This window comes from Diplotaxodon limnothrissa, linkage group LG11, assembly GCF_057381915.1.
Source record: "Diplotaxodon limnothrissa isolate DT_005_m linkage group LG11, D_limnothrissa_male_GT1.1, whole genome shotgun sequence".
NCBI classification, from domain to species: domain Eukaryota; kingdom Metazoa; phylum Chordata; class Actinopteri; order Cichliformes; family Cichlidae; genus Diplotaxodon; species Diplotaxodon limnothrissa.
In genome coordinates this window covers 28,800,236-28,820,584 of record NC_140606.1, presented here as the reverse complement: position 1 = coordinate 28,820,584, position 20,349 = coordinate 28,800,236, and the positions used below count along the sequence as shown (strand labels likewise).

Below are 20,349 nucleotides of genomic sequence, written 5' to 3'. Positions count from 1 at the left end.
TCTGTCAGATAGTTCTGAAAATGTGCGACACACATGGAGTTATTTATAGGCTTCTCTCGCATCACCTATTTTTAAGTCGCAGACACAAACAGCACTGAATGAGCTGCGGGGAGTTCAGCAAGGTGCTCTTGTTGTTTTGGTGAAAAAACAAACACTTCCAGTGAAATCAGTCTAACTGTGTCGGTTTGCATTTCCTGCCTGCCTCTCTGCAGAGCAATGATAGGCTTATAGTCATTCTTGAACCATCACGAGTGGAAAATCAGGCTCGCCATGACTCAGAAATCAATGCGAGAGGAGTCACCAGTGGTCTCCTCATATTGGTCCTGCTAAGTCAGGATGGGATGTGCTTTCATTAACCACAATTACTGGTACCTCCTACCCTCGTGGATACAATCTGCCAGATTAGATTTCATCAAAGTGTGGAATTGCCATTTGCACATGCTCTTGCACACACCCACACAACCTCTTAACTGCTCATATATGCATTGACCGGCACAGGCACGCTCCTGCAGACAATAGAGTCTGTGATCACTGGGGACATCAGGCTATCCTTGGGTGAGCACAGGGGCACTTCCTGAAATGACAGCCTACACACACACACACACACACACACACACACACACACACACACACACACACACACACACACACACACACACACACACACACACACACACACACTTTCTCCTTTGTTGTCATGTAGTGTCCAGTCTGTAAAGCAGGTAGCCCAAGCCTCAGGGAGACGGTAAGCCATGCTTAAGGTCTCCACTGGGGCTTTACTGGACCTAAAGGAATTACTGTGGGGAGTTATTATTGACCCAGGGGGCACACCCCATACAATATGTGTCCAAGACTTGGAATGAATCAGACCCTCCCCCAGCCACATCAATCAAACAGAGTTCATGCACTTAGAGATGAAGCAGTGATCGGTGAAGAAACATTAAATGAGTCGGCGTAGGGTTAGATTTTTTTTTCTTTTTGATGGTGAACTTAATTCACTTCAATTCAATTTTATTGTTCAGCTGTATTTATATAGCATGAAATCACAGCAACATTTGTCTTAAGGTGCTTTATATTGTAAGGTAAAGACCCTTCAATAATAGAACCCCCCCCAAATAAACAATTGATCCCAGTGAACAACCACTTGGTGACAGAGGGAAGGAAAAACTCAATTTTAGCAGGAAGAAACCTCCGGCAGAACCATGCGCAGGGAGGTGCAGGCATTTGCTGTGACCAGTTAGGGTTATGTGTGTGTGCAGACTTGGCTTACTTCATTCCTGCAGCTAATCGGTGCTATAAACACACAATGCAGCCGTCCATCAGTGTAGATGAGACTTATCCATGTCTATGATACTGAACTTCACCATGCATGCCGGGGACTTTAGAAACAGCGTGCAGCTTCTCTTCTCTGTCTTTTTTAGGTGAACCATGTGGCCCAAGCGAGCTTTCAAGTTGACGCTTTTGGTCGGAAGTTCATTTTGGATGTGGAACTGAATCAGTGAGTATTTCATTATTAAATCTGTCTGTCTTTGTTTGTCTGTGTGGCTGTGCTTGTATGTCACTGTGCCTGTCTGGGTTTCTACTGGGCGCTCCGCTCACAGTCCAAAGACAGGTTTAGGTTAATTAGCGATTCTTAATTGGGCGCGGATGTTCTCTCTTTGTTGGTCCAGTTCCAGCACATCCCTAAGTTGGAGAGGCAAAAAAACAAACAAAACTGGACACACGGATGCATCTTGTGAAAGCAAAGGTTGCCTCATTTTCCAGGAAAAGACTGTAGTGTGAGCTTGCTTGTTGAAATAACTGCTTCAGGTGTCAAACTTGTGTTTCTCAGTGCCTCTTGTTCTTGTTTAGCATGAATCCCCCCAAGTGCATGTTGCACATTAAACTAGTGATGACTTCAGTGTTAAATTGAAGTAGGTCACTGTGGTGCTGCAGTGCTGTTTATTACCTGTTTTAGGGAATGCACATAACTGTACCACAGCAGCTGCTCTGTGGATAAATGCATACAGTGTGTGTGTGTGTGTGTGTTAGCGTGTTTGGAACCGGTCAGTTTTGTGTGTGATATAGAGGTTCCATCATAATAGGAAGTGATTTACAGTAAAGGCTCGAGCACAGCCCTGTCAGACACTAATATTGATCACAGCTGTGCTGATGGAAAGTAAGCTCCTCTCTCTCTCTCTCTCTCTCAGCTCTTCTTCTGTTTCTACAGCTTTCACATTTTAGTGTCATCCTCTCTAAACCTTTCCCTGTTCTTGTTTTGCTTTGGCTCCAGTCTGCCACTTTTACAGTCCATGTTTGTCTCATTTATCCCAAAAGCTTGTGAACTTGGCATGTGCATACAGTGAAGCTGCCTACTCATCACAGCGGAAGTCACTCTCTTGCTGAGTAAAATGTTACATCAGAGGAATTCCCAGGTTTAGAGGATAGCCTGCAACTCCCTGAGTGACATGTTGGCCTGTTATGGGTGCATGCATACATCTACGCATGTATGTTTGTACTGTTTAATGCAGACTGCTATCCTTCTCTATACAGGCAGTGTTATAAAGGTAACGAAATAAGTGAAAAGAGAAAAACGCAATAATGACACGAACAGGCAGTTTGCAGTTTGAAGGAACAACGGTGACAAACAGGAAGTAAACATGACACAGTTGGACTCATGTGCATCAAGAGTGATTTCAGCAGGAGTGGAGAGAGATACGAAAGGTGTCAGATCCTCCGGTTTAGCGTTAAAGCACTCAGGATCCAGCCTTCTTATGATTAGATTAACATGGAGTGCTATAAAAAAGTACGCATATGGATAAATGAATATAAAAGAGGGGTGTTTAGGAAGGTTCAGGGCCTCTAGGGCTGAGAGCAACATTGGAAGAAGGGAGTTCACATTATTAGCAGGATAAATTATTTGGATGCAGCCAGTTAGAGGTAGGCGAGTCTCCTCACCCTCACCTTCAATCAGGTTCTGCATTGCCTGTTGGGGTATGCCCCTTAGAATCTGAACCTCGGAGAGCCGATCCAGACTTCCTGTACGGAGATAACTGGCTGATCCACACAGAGAGCCGTACAGCTGTGTGCAGCTGTTCCAGATCTGTTACACCCAATAATAGTAAGAGACTGAGATCAGTACGATCGAGCATCACGCTGTCTTTTTTTATCCTTCGACAGAAATGAAATGATTTTTTAGGGAACATATTAGAATGTATTAAAAATATAAATTAACTGATAATAGGTTAATTCCTTTAATCACGTTCGGAATAAAAACATTTAACATTTCCTATTTGAATTTCCTGCTTTGTGAAGGTGAACTTTTGCAAACTCTTAACTGCAAATTTTTTTAATTCATGATGATTTTTTATGATAACGTTATTTTAAAAAGAACAGTGAGGACACTTAATCGATAATTGATTTGTAAAAATTTTAAATTCTTGTTGACGATTAAGAATTTTATTTCAATTGAATATCTTTGAGTTTTTAAGCTGTTGATGGAACAAGAAATAAGTTGTTGCTATGCATGTTTGCATCTTTGTCCCAGTGCCAGCTGTCTTCATTCATGAAAGAAGAGCTTCAGTTTCCCTCCGTCTCACCTGAGACCTCCTCTTCCAACTCTCGTCTCCCTCCTGTCTACTGTCACTCCTCTGTGAACTGATCCCCTGCATGACAGCCACACTGATTTTGTTTACAGATAGCTTTCATCCCAGACAGAATAAACCCAGTTGATATGTGAGTGGGTGCAGGAGTGGGAGCTTTTTTAGCTGAATGAGCCAACACTGGTTTTTGGCTCCCTGTAACAAAGCCTCGTTCTCTCAGTTTGATCAATGAGTGCTGTGCATTTTTCTGTGTTTAGCTGTTGCCATGAGCAATCAAGAGTGGTGGGATTTTTTTTTTTTTCCCCAGTTTTCACTGTCGACTGTGTCTCAAGTGCTACATTACATGTTATTATCATCGTTTTTCTTTCTGTGCCTGGAGTTAATGCTTTGCTGATAGACTGTGAATAATAGAGGAGCGTGGGTGTTTTGTTATAAAATCATATGCCTTATGCTTTTTAGACACATGTTGGATACTATATGTATTTTTTTTTAGTCTAGTCCTCTTAATGTCAGATGGAAAAAAGCATGATTGGAGATGCCATGTGAGATGAGTTGCTCTGTAGGTGACTGTGTCGCTTTTATCTTTAGTTTAATGTCCCGACAAATTCTAGATTCATGACATTTGTGATCCTCTCCCTTGCTTTTGGTGATCCCCTGACTTTCTGCCTACATCCATCACATCACTGATAAATACCAGATGATGTTTTCACCTCAGTTTTATTACACACACAGTATACACTGATCAACCACAACAATAATAACCTTCATCTTGTTACAATACAATGTTCTTTTGGGTCACACCAACCATCTAAACATGATCAAGTGCTCACCCCACCTCATAGCAGTGATGCTCACTGATGGTAGCAGTCTCAGCCAGCACCTCTGAGAGTGCAAGACGCAGAGCAGGCTTCAAACTCTCAACATCCCAGGCGAGATGTCCATTTGTGGAATCGGCCGAAACAAAGACTGATCCACAGAGACTCCTCCTGACAACCCTCCAGACCCAAAACGCAACCCACATCCCGGTGTTACACCCTACAGCAGACCCGTGTCCGTCCTCTGGTGGGCTGTATTTTTTTGTTTGTTTTGTTTTTAATGATAGAGACCAACACTATATAAAGTGAGCGATGTTGTTGTGGCTGAGTGGTATGTTTTCAGATCTATCCTGTCGTGCATTGATCGTGTTCGTAATCACGACCGGGATCCCATCGTGCACTCTGCAAAAAGGCTTGAAAATGTGTTTCGTGTCACAGAACCTGGATCTAGACATTTTGTTTAGAGAAGAATTGCCCCTCTCTTCTGTGCTCACATGAACTAAATACATAATTGTGTGTGCTTTAGTCTTTGATGCTTTCATCAGTAACATGCCGTATTGACACGAGCCACCCATCTGAACTGTGGCAGTGTATAGAGAGGAAGTCAGGAGGGGGGTTGGTGGGTCATGAGGTCTTTATACCCTTTCTCTGTCTTTGTCTTCCTCCAGTCCTGCATCTCAGCAACTGCCTGCAATTTTCCATTCATAGGACAAGAGTAAGCTGAAAATGTGAAAAGGGTTGGGGGTTGTCTCTCTTTTTTCAATCATCCTCATTTCCAACACACACACACACACACACACACACACACACACACACACACACACACACACACACACACACACACACACACACACACAAAAATCGTCACCCTTGATTGCCCCACACCCACTCTCCACACAGCCCTACCCCTGCTACCTCTTACCCCACCCCTCCCACCTGCTCTTGCTGAATAATAGATGTCGCTATAACATTAAAAGGGGAGTGTGCACAAGACGGCTTCTTTCGTCGTCCATCACGTGAAGAAGGGAAAACATTTAAGTGACATATGTTTACACTTCTACGCATGACCCCGACACATACACCGACTCTGTTTTAGTCCAGCAGCTACAGTATAAAGTTTGATGTTTGGTTATTTTGTGTCATTCATTTTTACGACAACTATAAATCTAACATTATTCATGGACATGTATCACAAGTTGGCAAATGTATGCAACAAAATAAACTCTTTAGAGATTAAATCCCCCACCCCTCCCCCCCCAATAAATGTATTTATTGATGAATAAGTTGGCAGAATTAAAATATGACACTATGTTAGCATGTTAGTGTGTGTGTCTGACGCATCGCGGAAAATGTGGTAAAATGTGGTCCGGGAAACAAACCTGCAGTACTGCAGTTTCTCCACAAAGGTGGTTTTCAGCACATTAGCAGATGTTTATGTGTATGTCTGTGGAAACATTTTGCCAGCAAGGGGGTTACACACCTGCAAGAAAAGTCTTATTACACAGTGTTGCAGGTATGGAGGTGAAAAAAAAAAAAAATCAGGGGTGGGTAATTGATTTTCCCAGGGGTCTACATGAGGCCCTGGGACTGTTGTGGAGGGCCACACCAAGAAGCTGAACTCAGTTCTGCTTGATATTAGTTTGATCTCTTTATAAACTTGTTGGTGACGCTCTCCACAACAGTACCAGTTTCTCATATGGCCCCTTTGGGAAAATGAATTGCCCACCCTCAGGATTGTTTTTACTAACTTTTAAGCACTCGGGTTAGGCAAAATCTGGTTCTGGCTTTGGAAATGTAAAGAAAAACAATATGCAGATGGAGAAGATGTAATTTGGAAATGATAAACCTACTTATACAGCGCTTTTCTACTCTATCTGAGTGCTGCTTCAGACAGCGTATCTTATTCCGCCGTTTACACAAATTCAAACAAGCACTTTTTTAATGTTTAAGTGCTTTCTAAGTAACATTCAGATGCATTTACACTCATGAACGCATCAGGAGCAATCTGGGCTTCAGTATCTTGCCCAAGGAAGCATTTTGGCAGCCAGGGATCAAATGGGGAGGGTTGCGTCAGGATCAACCAGAATGAGATTTCCCAACTAGATCGATCAGGGGCCAGCAGGGTGCAGGTGGAAATTGTTGTAGTGTTGGCTGAAGATAAAGGAAGAGAAAAGTGTGGATGGAGTTTTAGGATGAAAGTGCACAGGTGAGAGAAGTGACTCATAGATGTAGCGAAGGAGGACATGCAGAGGGTTGCAGTGACAGAGGAGGGATAGGGATGCGGTGAAGTGGAGATGGATGATCTGGTGTAGTGACCCATAAAGCGATGGTATTCCTAATGAAGAAGATTATGAATAAACCGGCAGTATATGATGACATTATGACTGCATAAATAAATATAAAGTCATCTTCCTACCTGATTGTGTTCTAAAATTGTAGACACTTCCCATCATGTTTTTCTGATATCAAACATTATAATTACTGTATCATCAACAAATCTGCAGAGCTGTCAAAACATAGTGTATGACTACCAGCAGCCAATACCAGCCTGGCTGTGCTAGTGTGTATGGTTACTGTGTGTTTATGTTTGTGTGACAAAAATAGAGAAAAGCTGAAGACACTGAACATATCTGAATCATTTAGTATTCGTGCAGCATGCAGAATATGTACGTATGAAAATATGTGAGTGCAGACAGGAGAGGAGAGCTTCGTACATCCAGCTGGGACTGGAGTGTTTCGTAACCTCGCCTGTGTTATGAAATAAGCGGCTGCAGCAGCTTCAAGAGCCGAGGGCTTCTCCTGCTCTTTGTTGACACTGACAGACACTCAGTTTTGTTATTTCTACAACTGTGTCAAGTCTGCTTTTTCTGCATTCAGACAAATTCTTTATGCTAATGCGAGAGGTCAATTACAGGCAGTGCTAAATGCATTATTCATCTGTGTGAAGGCAGTGTGCACCAGGGAGGGCAGTGTTGGTGGGGAGGGGGCGGGCTGGAGGCAACAGTGCTCCAGTATAACCACAGAGTCCTTCCAGATAAATGTGTTAGGCAGGGAGCTAACCAAACATCCCATGGTTCAGTGGTTTGATGAATGAGTGACTACACGTTGGTGCATCTGTACATCAGCAGGATTGTGTGTGTGAAGAGCAATAAGACATGAACTCTTAAAAGCTGCAGAGTCTTTGTGTGTATCGTCTCGCTGGGTCTCAGGTGCAGAAGAGGCACGTAAAGTGCGGTCTTAATGAGAGATAACTAAAAAGGATTGAAAGGAGTGGTGCTCAGACAGAATGAGAGAGGATCAATACTTAAAAGGGGGAAAATTAGGAAGAATAATACAAAGAGAGAAAGGTACATGACGTGCTTTCACCCACTTTTGTTGGTGATTTTAAATTGAATACTAAATTTGATATTTAAACTTAAGCAGAATGATTTATTAATGTTTGCAACAATTTACTGTTATTTATGGAAATTTTAATGCCAAATAAAGGATGTTTTTTTTCACGTTTTTGCACTTGATATTGAAATAAACTCACTGCGCCTGTGTTTAGACAACAGCACAATGTTTGTACACACACCTATGAGCGCTATTTGGGGATTGCGCCCACATACCTCTGGCCCCAGGTGTCTTCTGTGCCGATGTGAGGGAGATTATTAGCCAATAAACCGGAACAAACCAGTTTACTATCTTTTATTTTTTGCAAATAAATTTAATCGAGGCTTGACAAATGTGTTGAATGCTGTTTCTTTCACACATTTTTGCAAATCTGTTTTTGCAAATAATTCCAATCATGCATTCTTGCATCCTTTTGTTGTGATGATAAGAGGTTTGATCATAAGTTACAGGTGTCAGCACTTGTGCCTTTGTAGTATGTGCTGAATCTCTGTTGTACTTTGGCGCGGTCTGTCCTGTGAAAGAGATTTGGGACTTTGCCGTGATATTAGATGCAAAGTGATTTATATTGTAAGTTAAAGACCCAGCAGTAATACAGAGAGAACCCCAACGATCAGATGACTCCCTATAAGCAAGGACTTGGCAACAGATGCAAGGACAGAAGGCATACTGGAAGAGAGCCAGAGATTACTAACTAATGATTAAATATAGTTGCAGTGAGTGATGTTGAGTGATGAAGAAACACTCAGTGCGTCATGGGAAGCCCCCAGCAGCCTGCGCCTATTCCAGCATAACTAAGGGAGAATTCAGGATCACCTGATCCAACCCAAACTATATGCTTTATCAAAAAGGAAAGTTTCAACCCTGATCTTATAATTAGAGAGCGTGTCTATCTCCTGAATCCAAACTGGGAGCTTGAAAGCTGAAGGCTTTGCCTCCAATTCTACTTTTAATAACCCTTGAAACCACAAGTAAGCCTACAGTCTGGGAACAAAATGCTTTATTGGGGAAATATGATGCTGTGAGGTCAGATCAAATGGGGCCTGATTATTCAAGACCTTGTATATGAGGAGATAAATAGTAATAATAATAATGCATAAATAACTGTGATCCTTCAGTTTGATTTTTTAAGAAAAGAAGAAAAGGTCCCAGTGAAGTAAATCCGATGAGCAGGGTGAGTGGTGAGCTAAGGTCTGCGCATGTTTTAGGAGCTTGTTGAAATCACAGGGACAGAGTAAGTGCTCATAATGAGACAACCACAGAGCCTTCTAAAAATAACCACAGCTCTGAAGGTGGTCTAGATTTATCTGAGAAGATCCTCTTGAAGGGGAGCTCAGCCAAGTTCAAACAAGCTAACTTTTTAAAAATTATATCTCATACATTTCTTTACAACTCTTTTGCGAATGTTTTTAATATATATTTTTAGCTTGGAGAAGAAAGGAAAACTGAGAGCAAGATCAGAGGGAAGATGCACAGTAAACTGCCTCGATATATGTGCCACCTACTCCACCCAGTGAGCTAAACTGGTGGTCAAGAATAAAATACCAAAGCTAACAAAACGAAATGATTATCCCGTGCAAAAGTTTGTTTTAAGTCACTAACAGAGAGATGGCAGGTTGTTGTTGTTAAAACACAAAATATTTTGTATAAGTGACGTTGGTTGCCGAGTAGCCTGCTGGAGTTACTGTAAGGTATAACATTAGTTACATTATGCTAGCTTAAGCTAACACAACATTAGCTTAGCTGATTGAGCAAAGCTGATTTCACCACAGCTGTGTCAAACAAAATGGTAAAGTATATTTCAGGATAACCCTAGAACGATATTGTTTTGAATGCTGTGTGATTTTGAGTTTAAATTCACACACCTTAAATTCTTTAGGCGCTGTCTTTTTTGTGTGTCACTGAATTGAAAGTATTTCCTCCCTTGTCTGAAAACCATGATAGCATCAGTAAGAAAGTCCTGCCTTTGTTATTGATGTGTTGGAGCAGGGCTGTGTTGGCAGGTGCATGTTCTTTGCCGTCTTCTTCATGTTGTTTTCTTTGTTAGATAGAGTAGGTAGATAGTCTTGTTTTCATCATTTTGACATAGAAAGATCCTGGAAGGCATCATAAGTATCTGTTCTGGTAACATCGCTAGTGCAAATGCCCCCCCCCCCCTCCTCCTCCTCCTCCTCCTCCTCGTGACCTGGAAGTCCAGGATGTCCACGATGGAGACAAAACTAATTAAAACTCTCCTCCAATGTTATTAATGGTTCAAAACTCCACCGGGTATAACTGAGGTAGAATTTTCCAAACTTATTATTGATTTAACTTTTTAACTGAGTGGCAAAACATGGCAAGGTAGTTACTCCTGGGCCTCAGTCACTCAGAGTAGCTGTAAATGAACAAAACATGAAGTTTTTACCTTTTTTCCATACTAAAGAGAGATATTTTCCTAAAATGTTGTTCTTTGTATTGATGATTCAGCTGGAAGATTTGCCCATCTAAGTTTTGGCAGCATTTTAAAATGCCAGTTATCTAACAGTGTCTGATTTTTCTTCTAGAACTCTAAACTTTTAAAATATCTCCTTCCTACTTATGCTGGAGAAGCTCAGTGGGAGTAGCTGGTGGGTCTCAGAGTATTTTTTTTTACCTGACAATGATCTCTTGTTCACTCAGAGAACAAATAAGTGCATCAAAGTGCCATTGAGACTTTGCGTGACTTTCAGTGGATTTTGTGGCATTTGCCACTTGATCCCTAAAATGTGAGTAGGCATCGAGTAGCTTGGGAATTATTGCTCTGTGTCTCTGTGCTGTGCATGTGCCTGCATGTATGCAATTATTGCTCATCCTTACATCTTCATATTTGTATAATTTAATGATCTCTCATGTCCCGTTCCAGAATAGTCTATCATCCAGCCACAAATCAGATCTCTCCATCCCGATGTTGCTACAACCAGCTTTTCTCCTTTTCCACCTCCATCCTGGTTTCCCCTTTTCTATTCCCGGGCTCTGTAATTTATTACAGAGAGGCGTGATCAGATTTACGGCAAAGTTAATGAGAAAAACACTGAGAGGGGTGTGTGTGTGTGTGTGTGTGAGAGAGAGAGAGACAAAGAAAGAAGCAAAGGGAGTTTGGAAAGAGGTAAAAGGACAGAGGGAGGTATGAGGGTGTCCTTCATGCACCCTTGAGTTTGTGGGTGGGTTGAGTAAGTGCAGGAGATGGGGAGAGATACGGAGAGCACGCATGATAGAGATAGGTACTTGAAAGGAGTTTCATAAAAAAAAACCCTCCTCTCCTCTCCTCTCGCCTCAGGCAGAGCTCCTCACTGTGATCCTTGTCAAACCTCTCTCTCTCTCTCTCTCTCTCTCTCTCTCTCTCACATGCAAGCACTTAAGCTCATAGCTTTAGCTATCACATTGGGGATTATGTTTGTGTGTGTGTGTATGTGTGTATGAGCTAATATAGTGCTCACAGGTAGTATATTACAGATTGTGTTTGCTAAGAGGCTCATTGGCACATCCAGGACTGTGTATTTACAGTCTGTTCTGGCTATGAGGCGGCGAGCATCTGTGCTTGGAGGTGAGCGGGATTAATGTAGGAGAACAAATAGCATCGGGGATGTACATAATAGTAATGCGTGCTGCGGCCGAGGAAGGTGAGGCAGTTTGGAAGTCCTTCAGAGCTTCTGTGCAAATTTGTGAGAAGAGTGAGGAAGATTGAGTCTTTGGAAAGCAATACTTGTTTTCTCTGTTGTGCTTTAAAGCAGTGGTTTTGGTTGCTGTAATAAATTCTTCTATTCAGGGTGGACATTTGGATGTTTTTCTCATACAAAGTCAGCGTGAGTGGTAGCTGGAAACATCTGCAGTCCTTGTATTGAAGGTTTACTTGGTTCTGAGTCAGTTTGACTTATGCAGTTATTTTTCGTTTAGTATAAAAAGAGTAAATGTCAGCTCCATTCATCATTAGGGTTCATGCTTTTGGGAAGATGAATGGCTGTAATATCACAGCATATCACAGTAAGGCGTCCGGTAATTGTTGGAATTTATCAGTCTGGACTGAATTGGCAGGCCGATTGACCAGCTGACGCTATCGTGTCTATGCTAAGCTGCCATTTAAAGGACAGGGCTTGTGTTGCAGATACCCAAGCATCCTCTTGGTTTATCATCCTTTCTCCCCATATTCACATTATTTATCCCCCAGCCTGCCTCTCCCACCCTTTCATTCCCCCTCTCCTATGCTGGGCCATCTCACTCAGTGTGGAGGATTAGTGAAGACAAAGAGAGCTCCTGGAGCCGGCTCTTGTTGAAGACAGAAACAGGAGGTAGACTGTTGTTCTCCCAGCAGGAAAAGATACTAATACCTCACCAAAGACTATTGTCTCAGATAGCTTACCCATTTTATTCTTTCACGCTGACGTGCGGTTTACTGTCAGGAGATGAACTGCTTAACAAAATTTACCAGCCTACAAAATCCGATGTGTAGATGGAGACCAACATTACCACCAAATACAGACAGAAATGCAAACACATAAAATCACAGGGTGTATTAAATTGATACACATTTTTGGGGGGATATACCTTAGTAGTTATTACTACTCAGTCCCAAGTGTGCAGGTCTCCAAAGTCTCTTTGTCTCCATTATCCTCTCTCTACATGACATGGTGTTCACTAGCCATGCACGTGCTGTCACAGATAGAGCTTTGCATGTTCTCCTTAGTTCCTGCAAAATCCCCAGTCTCTGCATAATTCAGGAGTCAGCTCTGGTTGTCCTGTATGTTGCGTGCTATAGACCTAAGTGCGCAATGATGCCAAGAAAGTAGGAATACTGTATAGCTTTCCATCCTTGTTTATTACCTCTACCAAGGAAGTTATGTAACTGTTTTTTTAACTGGTTTAAAAAGAAACTTACAGATTTGCATGAAAACTTTACTTTGCCTTTTCTTTTTCTTTAAAGTTTTCAAATAGGGCAGAATTATGCATTTTGAAATATATATTAGTACATGCATTGGAATAAATATCACAGGCTAATGTGGATAAAGACACCCCCCCCCCCCTCTCATTTCTTACATGGGTTAAAAGGAATTTCAGTCTTGGCAGTCCGGGGCGGCTCTTGTTTGTGAGCATCAGTATTCCCTCTGCAATAAGAGCAGGGGTCCCAGGGAGTCTGCTGGTGGAACTACAAGCCTGATAAGTGATTGGAGAGTGAATGAATTATAGCCTGGAGACCTGTAATGAGGCCTCAGTGGGAGACAGGGGTGGGGAGTGGTGGGCAGGTGAAAGCAGCTGCAGCTTTCCCCAAAGAGAACAACCCCTCCTCAGTTTTTTCTTCTTTTTCTTTTGCCTTTTCACATCTTTATTTCTCTTACACACCTTTCCATCTCCCTGCCTCCCCCTCATGCTTTCTCTTGTGCACTTATCCTTCCTCAGCACTCCCCCCATGCTCATTACAGACGCCTGACACAGCACATATGCCGTCCTTTGTGTGTCCTTATGTGTCCTTTTATTACTGGGTTAAATGTCAAATCCATACATGGAGTCCATTTGATGACAGCAGTGCCTGTATGCTTATGTGTCGCTGTGTCGCTATATGTGGTTAAATTTGCTGTTTTTCAGCATCTTATTGTGTTTGTGTGTTTTTGGGTGTTGAGTTTATTAAGAAGGTCCTTTTGAAAAGCCTGTGTGAAAGCAGTGAAAAGCCTGGTACCCCAACACTTCTGCCAATCCACTCGCTCACACGCACAAACATTAGTCCTGCCAATCAAGCCTTTTAGTGCTCTTTTTCATCCCAGCGCCACCGCAGTGCTCGGCGACACAGATCGTGAGAGGAATTTTAGACCACGCAGAAACTTCGTTTATGTGTGCGTGCATGGCTCACCTCAGGAGATTGGACGGGGTTGCCACAGCAGATGTCTTTGCCCAGAGCAACTCACAACAAAAATGCTTTAAAGGAAGGCTGAAGTTTTGATGTGATGGACTCATTGCTTCTCGCTGCTTCAGTCACTTTTTACCTTTGCAAAGGGCCATTTAATGAAGTTGAATAAGCCTTTTTAGAACAACAATTTCCCAACTGAAGCTGCATCAGTGCTCTTATGTTTCCACTGGTTCAGTGTGTGTGAGTGTTTGATGGAGCGGGGGGTTGGCTGACATTAAAATGTAGAGGGAGATGTGATTGCTATGTAAATGGCTGTTCTAGGTTGGCTATGAAACACCGTGGGCTGTAAGCGAAGCGTCTGTGGCTCTGCCTCCAAAATCTCCTCCAGGGCTGATTGACAGCTGTACGCCAGCTCTTAGACAGATGTTGCTGCGGCAGCAGGGCCAAGAAGACTCTCTTCAATTACAGCTGAGGATAAGCAGACTATTTATAAAAGCAATGAGCTGAGAGGCAGACGCTGAATGAGACAGAAAATGAGCGAAAGCTGTGGTTGCCTGTTTGTACTGTCCCTGTTGCAGGCGCACATCTGGACTGCACAGATACTCTCACGTGCCAGACACAGCACAAATATGGCAACGAGCCACGTTATTAAAAGTGACAGGTGATTGATCATCTCGTTATAATGCAGCGTTTCCCTGGATGCATGTTGATCTTAGGCTGGAACATTGATGCCGATCAAGCACACCTCGTCATGGCAACTGCACTCTCCTCCAGAGGGAGAGAGGGGTGGATTTTCCCTTTACATCCCCCCAAAATATCAGGAACAGCAAAAGGAACATGACAAAGAGGAAAAAGCAGTGACTCAGCCTGTAAAATCCCAGATCCCCCCATTTGTTCAAGCATCTGCGGGATGTGCTGGTGGACGCCTGACAAACACAACCCAGAAAATCTGATGCCAACATCCAACATTCAGGCACTGCAAACCACCCCACTGGATCTGATGTTCTGGCAACAAGAAGGAGGGGGCGGGGTACATAATACAAGGTGCATGATTTGGCTGATTTTGTGTGAATAGGTGCATGATTTAGACTACTTAACAAACTAAAAGTAATAGATTAAAGGTCTTAAATGGATCTGTTTGTGTTCCTGGCAACGACATCCTAAGCCTCATTTTTACAAACCACATTTCCCTGATCATCATTTACGTTGCGGATTTGCAGCAGAAGGCTACCGCATGTAAACAGTTTATTTCTGTCACATTATCTGTTTGATGGCACATAAAGACGTAGCTCTCAGTTACACATTTATACATGCGCGCTCATCTTAAGCAGGGGCGGGGTGTGGGCGGGTGGGGGATCTCTCTACATAAGAGTGTGTCGGTGTGGGGGATGGGGGTGAGGCTGAGTTTGCGTCTTTGTCTGCTCAATAAATTATTTAAATCCCACAACAATTAAAGCTGAAATCTGTTATCGGCATCATCCATTAGGAGCCTGTGTTGGTGCCTTGATGCCTCGCTCGCTTTCCCCCCCGTCAGGGCTCAGCATGGGCCCGGACAAAGATCACAAGCTCTGAATCTTAAACACACATCCCAGCAGAACAAAGGCTAACAGTGCACTCCTGTGACCCGAACACTCTTGAACACGCCAAATGTCTTCATCACGGGAGTGCATGAATATGTTCACTGTGCTGTTTTTTTTTATGTCAAATGTTCACCGTGTCTCCAGAGTCACGGTGTGTTTAATTTGCACTGTGAAGGTTTAGTCTGAGGTGATGTTTGCTCCATGCATGCTCTATTTTTCTTTCCTTTACAGACGTGATGGCTGTGCATGGGATATCTGTTAGGATCCCGAGCGCTCTATTCACACCTTGTGTTCCGTCTCTTTCCCTTCCTTCCGTGCCATTATTCTCCTCTTCTTTCCATTTTATTTCTCTATCCTGTATACCCACACATGTTTTATAGCCATAGCAAACTGCCCATTAGTCATCATAGAAAGCAGCATCATTCCCCTGTGGGTGTGCGCGCAGCTATGTCAGGACTTTTTTCTCAATAAAACAGTATATATGTGTGAGTATCAGCATCAGAAAACTTTTGCTTCCTCGCTGAAAGCTCAGTTAAAATATGAAAAATGCATCTGACTTTAAAACTGAAATCCTTTAGTAAGCATATATATATAATTTTTTTTGCTTGAAAGAGTAAATTTTGTCTTTTGTCGGAGATCCTGCTGTTTTTGTAAAAGTCCAGAAACTAGGTGGTCCATGAAAAAATGGATATGAATAAATTAGATGCGGGTCTTTAAGCAGCATTATTACAATTTTACTTGTAAATTGGGGGACAGAATAACAACCACTTAAACTCTGTGGAAGCTCTGAGCTATGCCTGATTTTCCTCCAATTATGACAACCTGTGTCTGTCAGCTCCTCGGAAAACCCCTCATTAACATGCTGACTTATATTGGTTTAATGAAAATAGAGACGTAGATAATAACTCCTGGTTGAGGGAGGAAAGCTGAAGAATGGTGATGTAAGTGACTTTCAGGGAGAGAATGACCTACAAAAGAGACAGTTACAACCAACGTATGCAGAAGATCATCTCTGAATGCACAGCATGTCAAATGTTGACACAAGAAAAGAGAAGCAGAAGGTCTCACTGGGTTCCCGGGGAACAGGAAACTGAGGCTACAGTTAACCAAAATTAGACGATAAAGATTGGAAAAACTTTGCCTGGTCCGATGAGTCACAAGTTCTGCTTGTGACTTTCATTCGACTGGGTCAGAATGTGGTGTAAACAACATAAAAGCATGGATCCATCCTGCCTTGTATCACCAATTTGGGCTGCTAGTAGTGGTGTAATGATGTGGGGAAGGTTTCCCTGTCAGGCTTTGGGCTGTTTAGCATTCAAATACCACAGCTGGTCTGAGTGTTGTTGCTGACCATGTCCATCCCTTAATGACCACAGTGTATATTCTTATCTCTGCTTGCAGCAGAATAACTCACAAAGCTCAAAACTGCATTCAAATGTCTCCCACATTTGATCTATTAATCTCAATAGAATAGAGCACCAAAAGTGGCTCCAACCCAGTACTTGGAAGATCTATCTAATGATTATTAATAACCATGTTATTTCACCTGAAGATGCAGTGCCTTACTCTTTCCTCATGTTTTTCTGCACACTATATATCCAGTGTGAGCTCGTGCATCTTGTATCTTGTAATTAAGTTCCTTCAGTTCTCTGTAAGTGTTTATTTTGTCTACCCCCCACTTTTCATTTTATATAAACAGATTGGAGCAGCTCAAGATGGTAATGAGGCTGATTACTGCTGTTGTTTACTGGCAGCGTAAAGTGAAACGTGGTGGTGATAATGAGCCCCGACCAAGTGCTGAGAAAAAGCAGCACCAACTTTATTAATTCGAGACAAGAAAATGACACATAGGAAAGTACAACTTACAACTGGAAGTTTGTTGGGTAATTTTAGAGATACAGTCCAAATCTAGCCTGCAGACGTCACTTTATATGAGCAAGACAAAAACATTACAAAAGATCAATCACAATAAAATTGTTCAGTTACAACTGAAACAACAAGAAAAGGTTTCTAGGACTGAGCAGGTGTTCAAAATTATGAATGTGATTTATCTTCTCAGAAACGAATAAATATGTAGGACATTCATGTAGATGCTTCGATACAACAATTTTCCACATAAAGATAAACATAAACTTCAAAGACAAAACAGTATTTGCCCTCTTTCTGATGTTTTTTTTGTTTGTTTGTCAGTTTGTTTTTTTTGCTGAAAATGAAGATTTTAAATAATGATTTCATGTATTAAATGGCAAACCCCCCAACTAGCCAAACAGGGAGGTTCCAGTGTGCAGTTTGTACTTTTGTTGTGTCAAACATGTTTGTGCTCAAACTTTCTGACATATGTTCAGTCTTCCTCTAGGCCCGCCAACCCGAACAAGTCTATTTTCCACCTACTTGTCTCCTTATTGATGTCTGGTTGTTGACAGGAAGTTGGAGTAGATTGATAGCTCTCTGGATCAGTGCGGTGAGCGGCCTGCTCAAATACTGCATTCTGTTTCAGCTGCACATTTTATGTTGGTTATTGATTAATCCTGCCTGCTTAATTTAGCTGCTACACTTGAAAGTCTACAATACAAGCTCAGTTTAAGAGATTTAAGAGAGATTATCATGCTGAGTCTTTCCTCTGAGTACGGTTGTTCTCTCTCTCTCTGTCTCTCACTATATGTATATATATATATATATATATATATATATATATATGTGTATATATATATATATATGTGTATATATATATATATATGTGTATATATATATATATATGTGTATATATATATATATATGTGTATATATATATATATATGTGTATATATATATATATATGTGTATATATATACATATATATATATATATATATATGTATGTATATATATATATATATATATATATATATATATATATATACATACATATATATATGTGTGTATATATATACATAAACACCAACACCCAGCACGCCCCTGCGGGCGGTTTATCCTTCAAGCTCGGGTCCTCTACCAGAGGCCTGGGAGCTTGAGGGTCCTGCGCAGTATCTTAGCTGTTCCCAGGACTGCGCTCTTCTGGACAGAGATCTCCGATGTTGTTCCTGGGATCTGCTGGAGCCACTCGCCTAGCTTGGGAGTCACCGCACCTAGTGCTCCGATTACCACGGGGACCACCGTTACCTTCACCCTCCACATCCTCTCGAGCTCTTCTCTGAGCCCTTGGTATTTCTCCAGCTTCTCGTGTTCCTTCTTCCTGATATTGCTGTCATTCGGAACCGCTACATCGATCACTACGGCCATCTTCTTCTGTTTGTCTACCACCACTATGTCCGGTTGGTTAGCCACCACCATTTTGTCCGTCTGTATCTGGAAGTCCCACAGGATCTTAGCTCGGTCATTCTCCACCACCCTTGGGGGCATCTCCCATTTTGACCTCGGGACTTCCAGGTTATACTCGGCACAGATGTTCCTGTACACTATGCCGGCCACTTGGTTATGGCGTTCCATGTATGCCTTGCCTGCTAGCATCTTGCACCCTGCTGTTATGTGCTGGATTGTCTCTGGGGCATCTTTACACAGCCTGCACCTGGGGTCTTGCCTGGTGTGATAGACCCCAGCCTCTATGGATCTTGTGCTCAGAGCTTGTTCTTGTGCTGCCATGATTAGTGCCTCTGTGCTGTCTTTCAGTCCAGCTTTGTCCAGCCACTGGTAGGATTTCTGGATATCAGCCACCTCCTCTATCTGCCGGTGGTACATACCGTGCAGGGGCCTGTCCTTCCATGATGGTTCCTCGTCTCCCTCCTCTTTCTTGGGTTTCTGCTGCCTGAGGTATTCACTGAGCACTCGGTCAGTTGGGGCCATCTTCCTAATGTATTCTTGGATGTTCGTTGTCTCATCCTGGACTGTGGTGCTGACACTCACCAGTCCCCGGCCCCCTTCCTTCCGCTTAGCGTACAGCCTCAGGGTGCTGGACTTGGGGTGAAACCCTCCATGCATGGTAAGGAGCTTTCTTGTCTTTATGTCAGTGGCTTCTATCTCCTCCTTTGGCCAGCCTATTACCCCAGCAGGGTACCTGATCACGGGCAGGGCGTACGTGTTGATGGCCCGGATCTTGTTCTTACCATTCAGCTGACTCCTCAGGACTTGCCTGACCCTCTGCAGGTACTTGGTGGTTGCAGCTTTTCTAGCGGCCTCTTCATGGTTCCCATTCGCCTGTGGGATCCCCAAGTACTTGTAACTGTCCTCTATGTCTGCAATGTTGCCTTCTGGTAGTTCAATCCCCTCAGTTCTGACTACCTTCCCTCTCTTTGTTACCATCCGACTACACTTCTCCAGTCCGAACGACATTCCAATGTCATTGCTGTATAGCCTGGTAGTGTGGATCAGTGAATCGATGTCTCGTTCACTCTTGGCATACAGCTTGATGTCATCCATGTACAGGAGGTGGCTGACAACTGCTCCGTTCTGTAGTCGGTATCTGTAGCCAGTCTTGTTAATGATCTCACTGAGGGGGTTCAGGCCTATGCAGAACAGCAGTGGGGACAGAGCATCTCCTTGGTAGATCCCGCACTTGATGGTGACTTGTGCTATGGGCTTGGAGTTGGCCTCTAGTGTTGTACGCCACATCCCCATTGAGTTCCTGATGAAGGCTCTTAGGGTCCCATTGATCTTGTACAATTCTAGGCATTCCAGTATCCAGCTGTGGGGCATTGAGTCATAGGCCTTCTTGTAATCAATCCAGGCAGTGCACAGGTTGGTCAGTCTGGTCTTGCAGTCTCGGCTGATTGTTCTGTCTACCAGTAGCTGGTGTTTTGCGCCTCTGGTATTCTTGCCAATTCCTTTCTGTGTCCCGCTCATGTATTGACCCATGTGCCTGTTCATCTTAGCCGATATGATGCCTGACAGGAGCTTCCATGTAGTACTGAGGCAGGTTATTGGTCGGTAGTTGGAGGGGACCGGTCCCTTCTTGGGGTCCTTGGGGATCAGGACCGTCCGGCCTTCAGTTAGCCATTCCGGGTGTCTCTCGTTAACTAGCAGCTGGTTCATTTGTGCTGCCAGACGCTCGTGGAGTGCAGTCAGCTTCTTCAGCCAGTAGGCGTGAACCATGTCGGGCCCTGGTGCTGTCCAACTCTTCATACTGGAGACCCTTTC

The 20,349-nt window shown here is 42.9% G+C and overlaps 1 protein-coding gene across 1 annotated transcript in view; it reads left to right on the top strand.

The window, feature by feature from the left end:
* The window catches only part of adam22 (ADAM metallopeptidase domain 22), a 72,074-nt gene that overhangs the window by 2,717 nt on the left and 49,008 nt on the right, over positions 1 to 20,349 (top strand). The window contains exon 3 of the mRNA XM_085366536.1: positions 1,422 to 1,498. Within this exon, the coding sequence (XP_085222662.1) occupies positions 1,422 to 1,498 (77 nt within the window). The remainder of the gene's footprint in view (positions 1 to 1,421; positions 1,499 to 20,349) is intronic.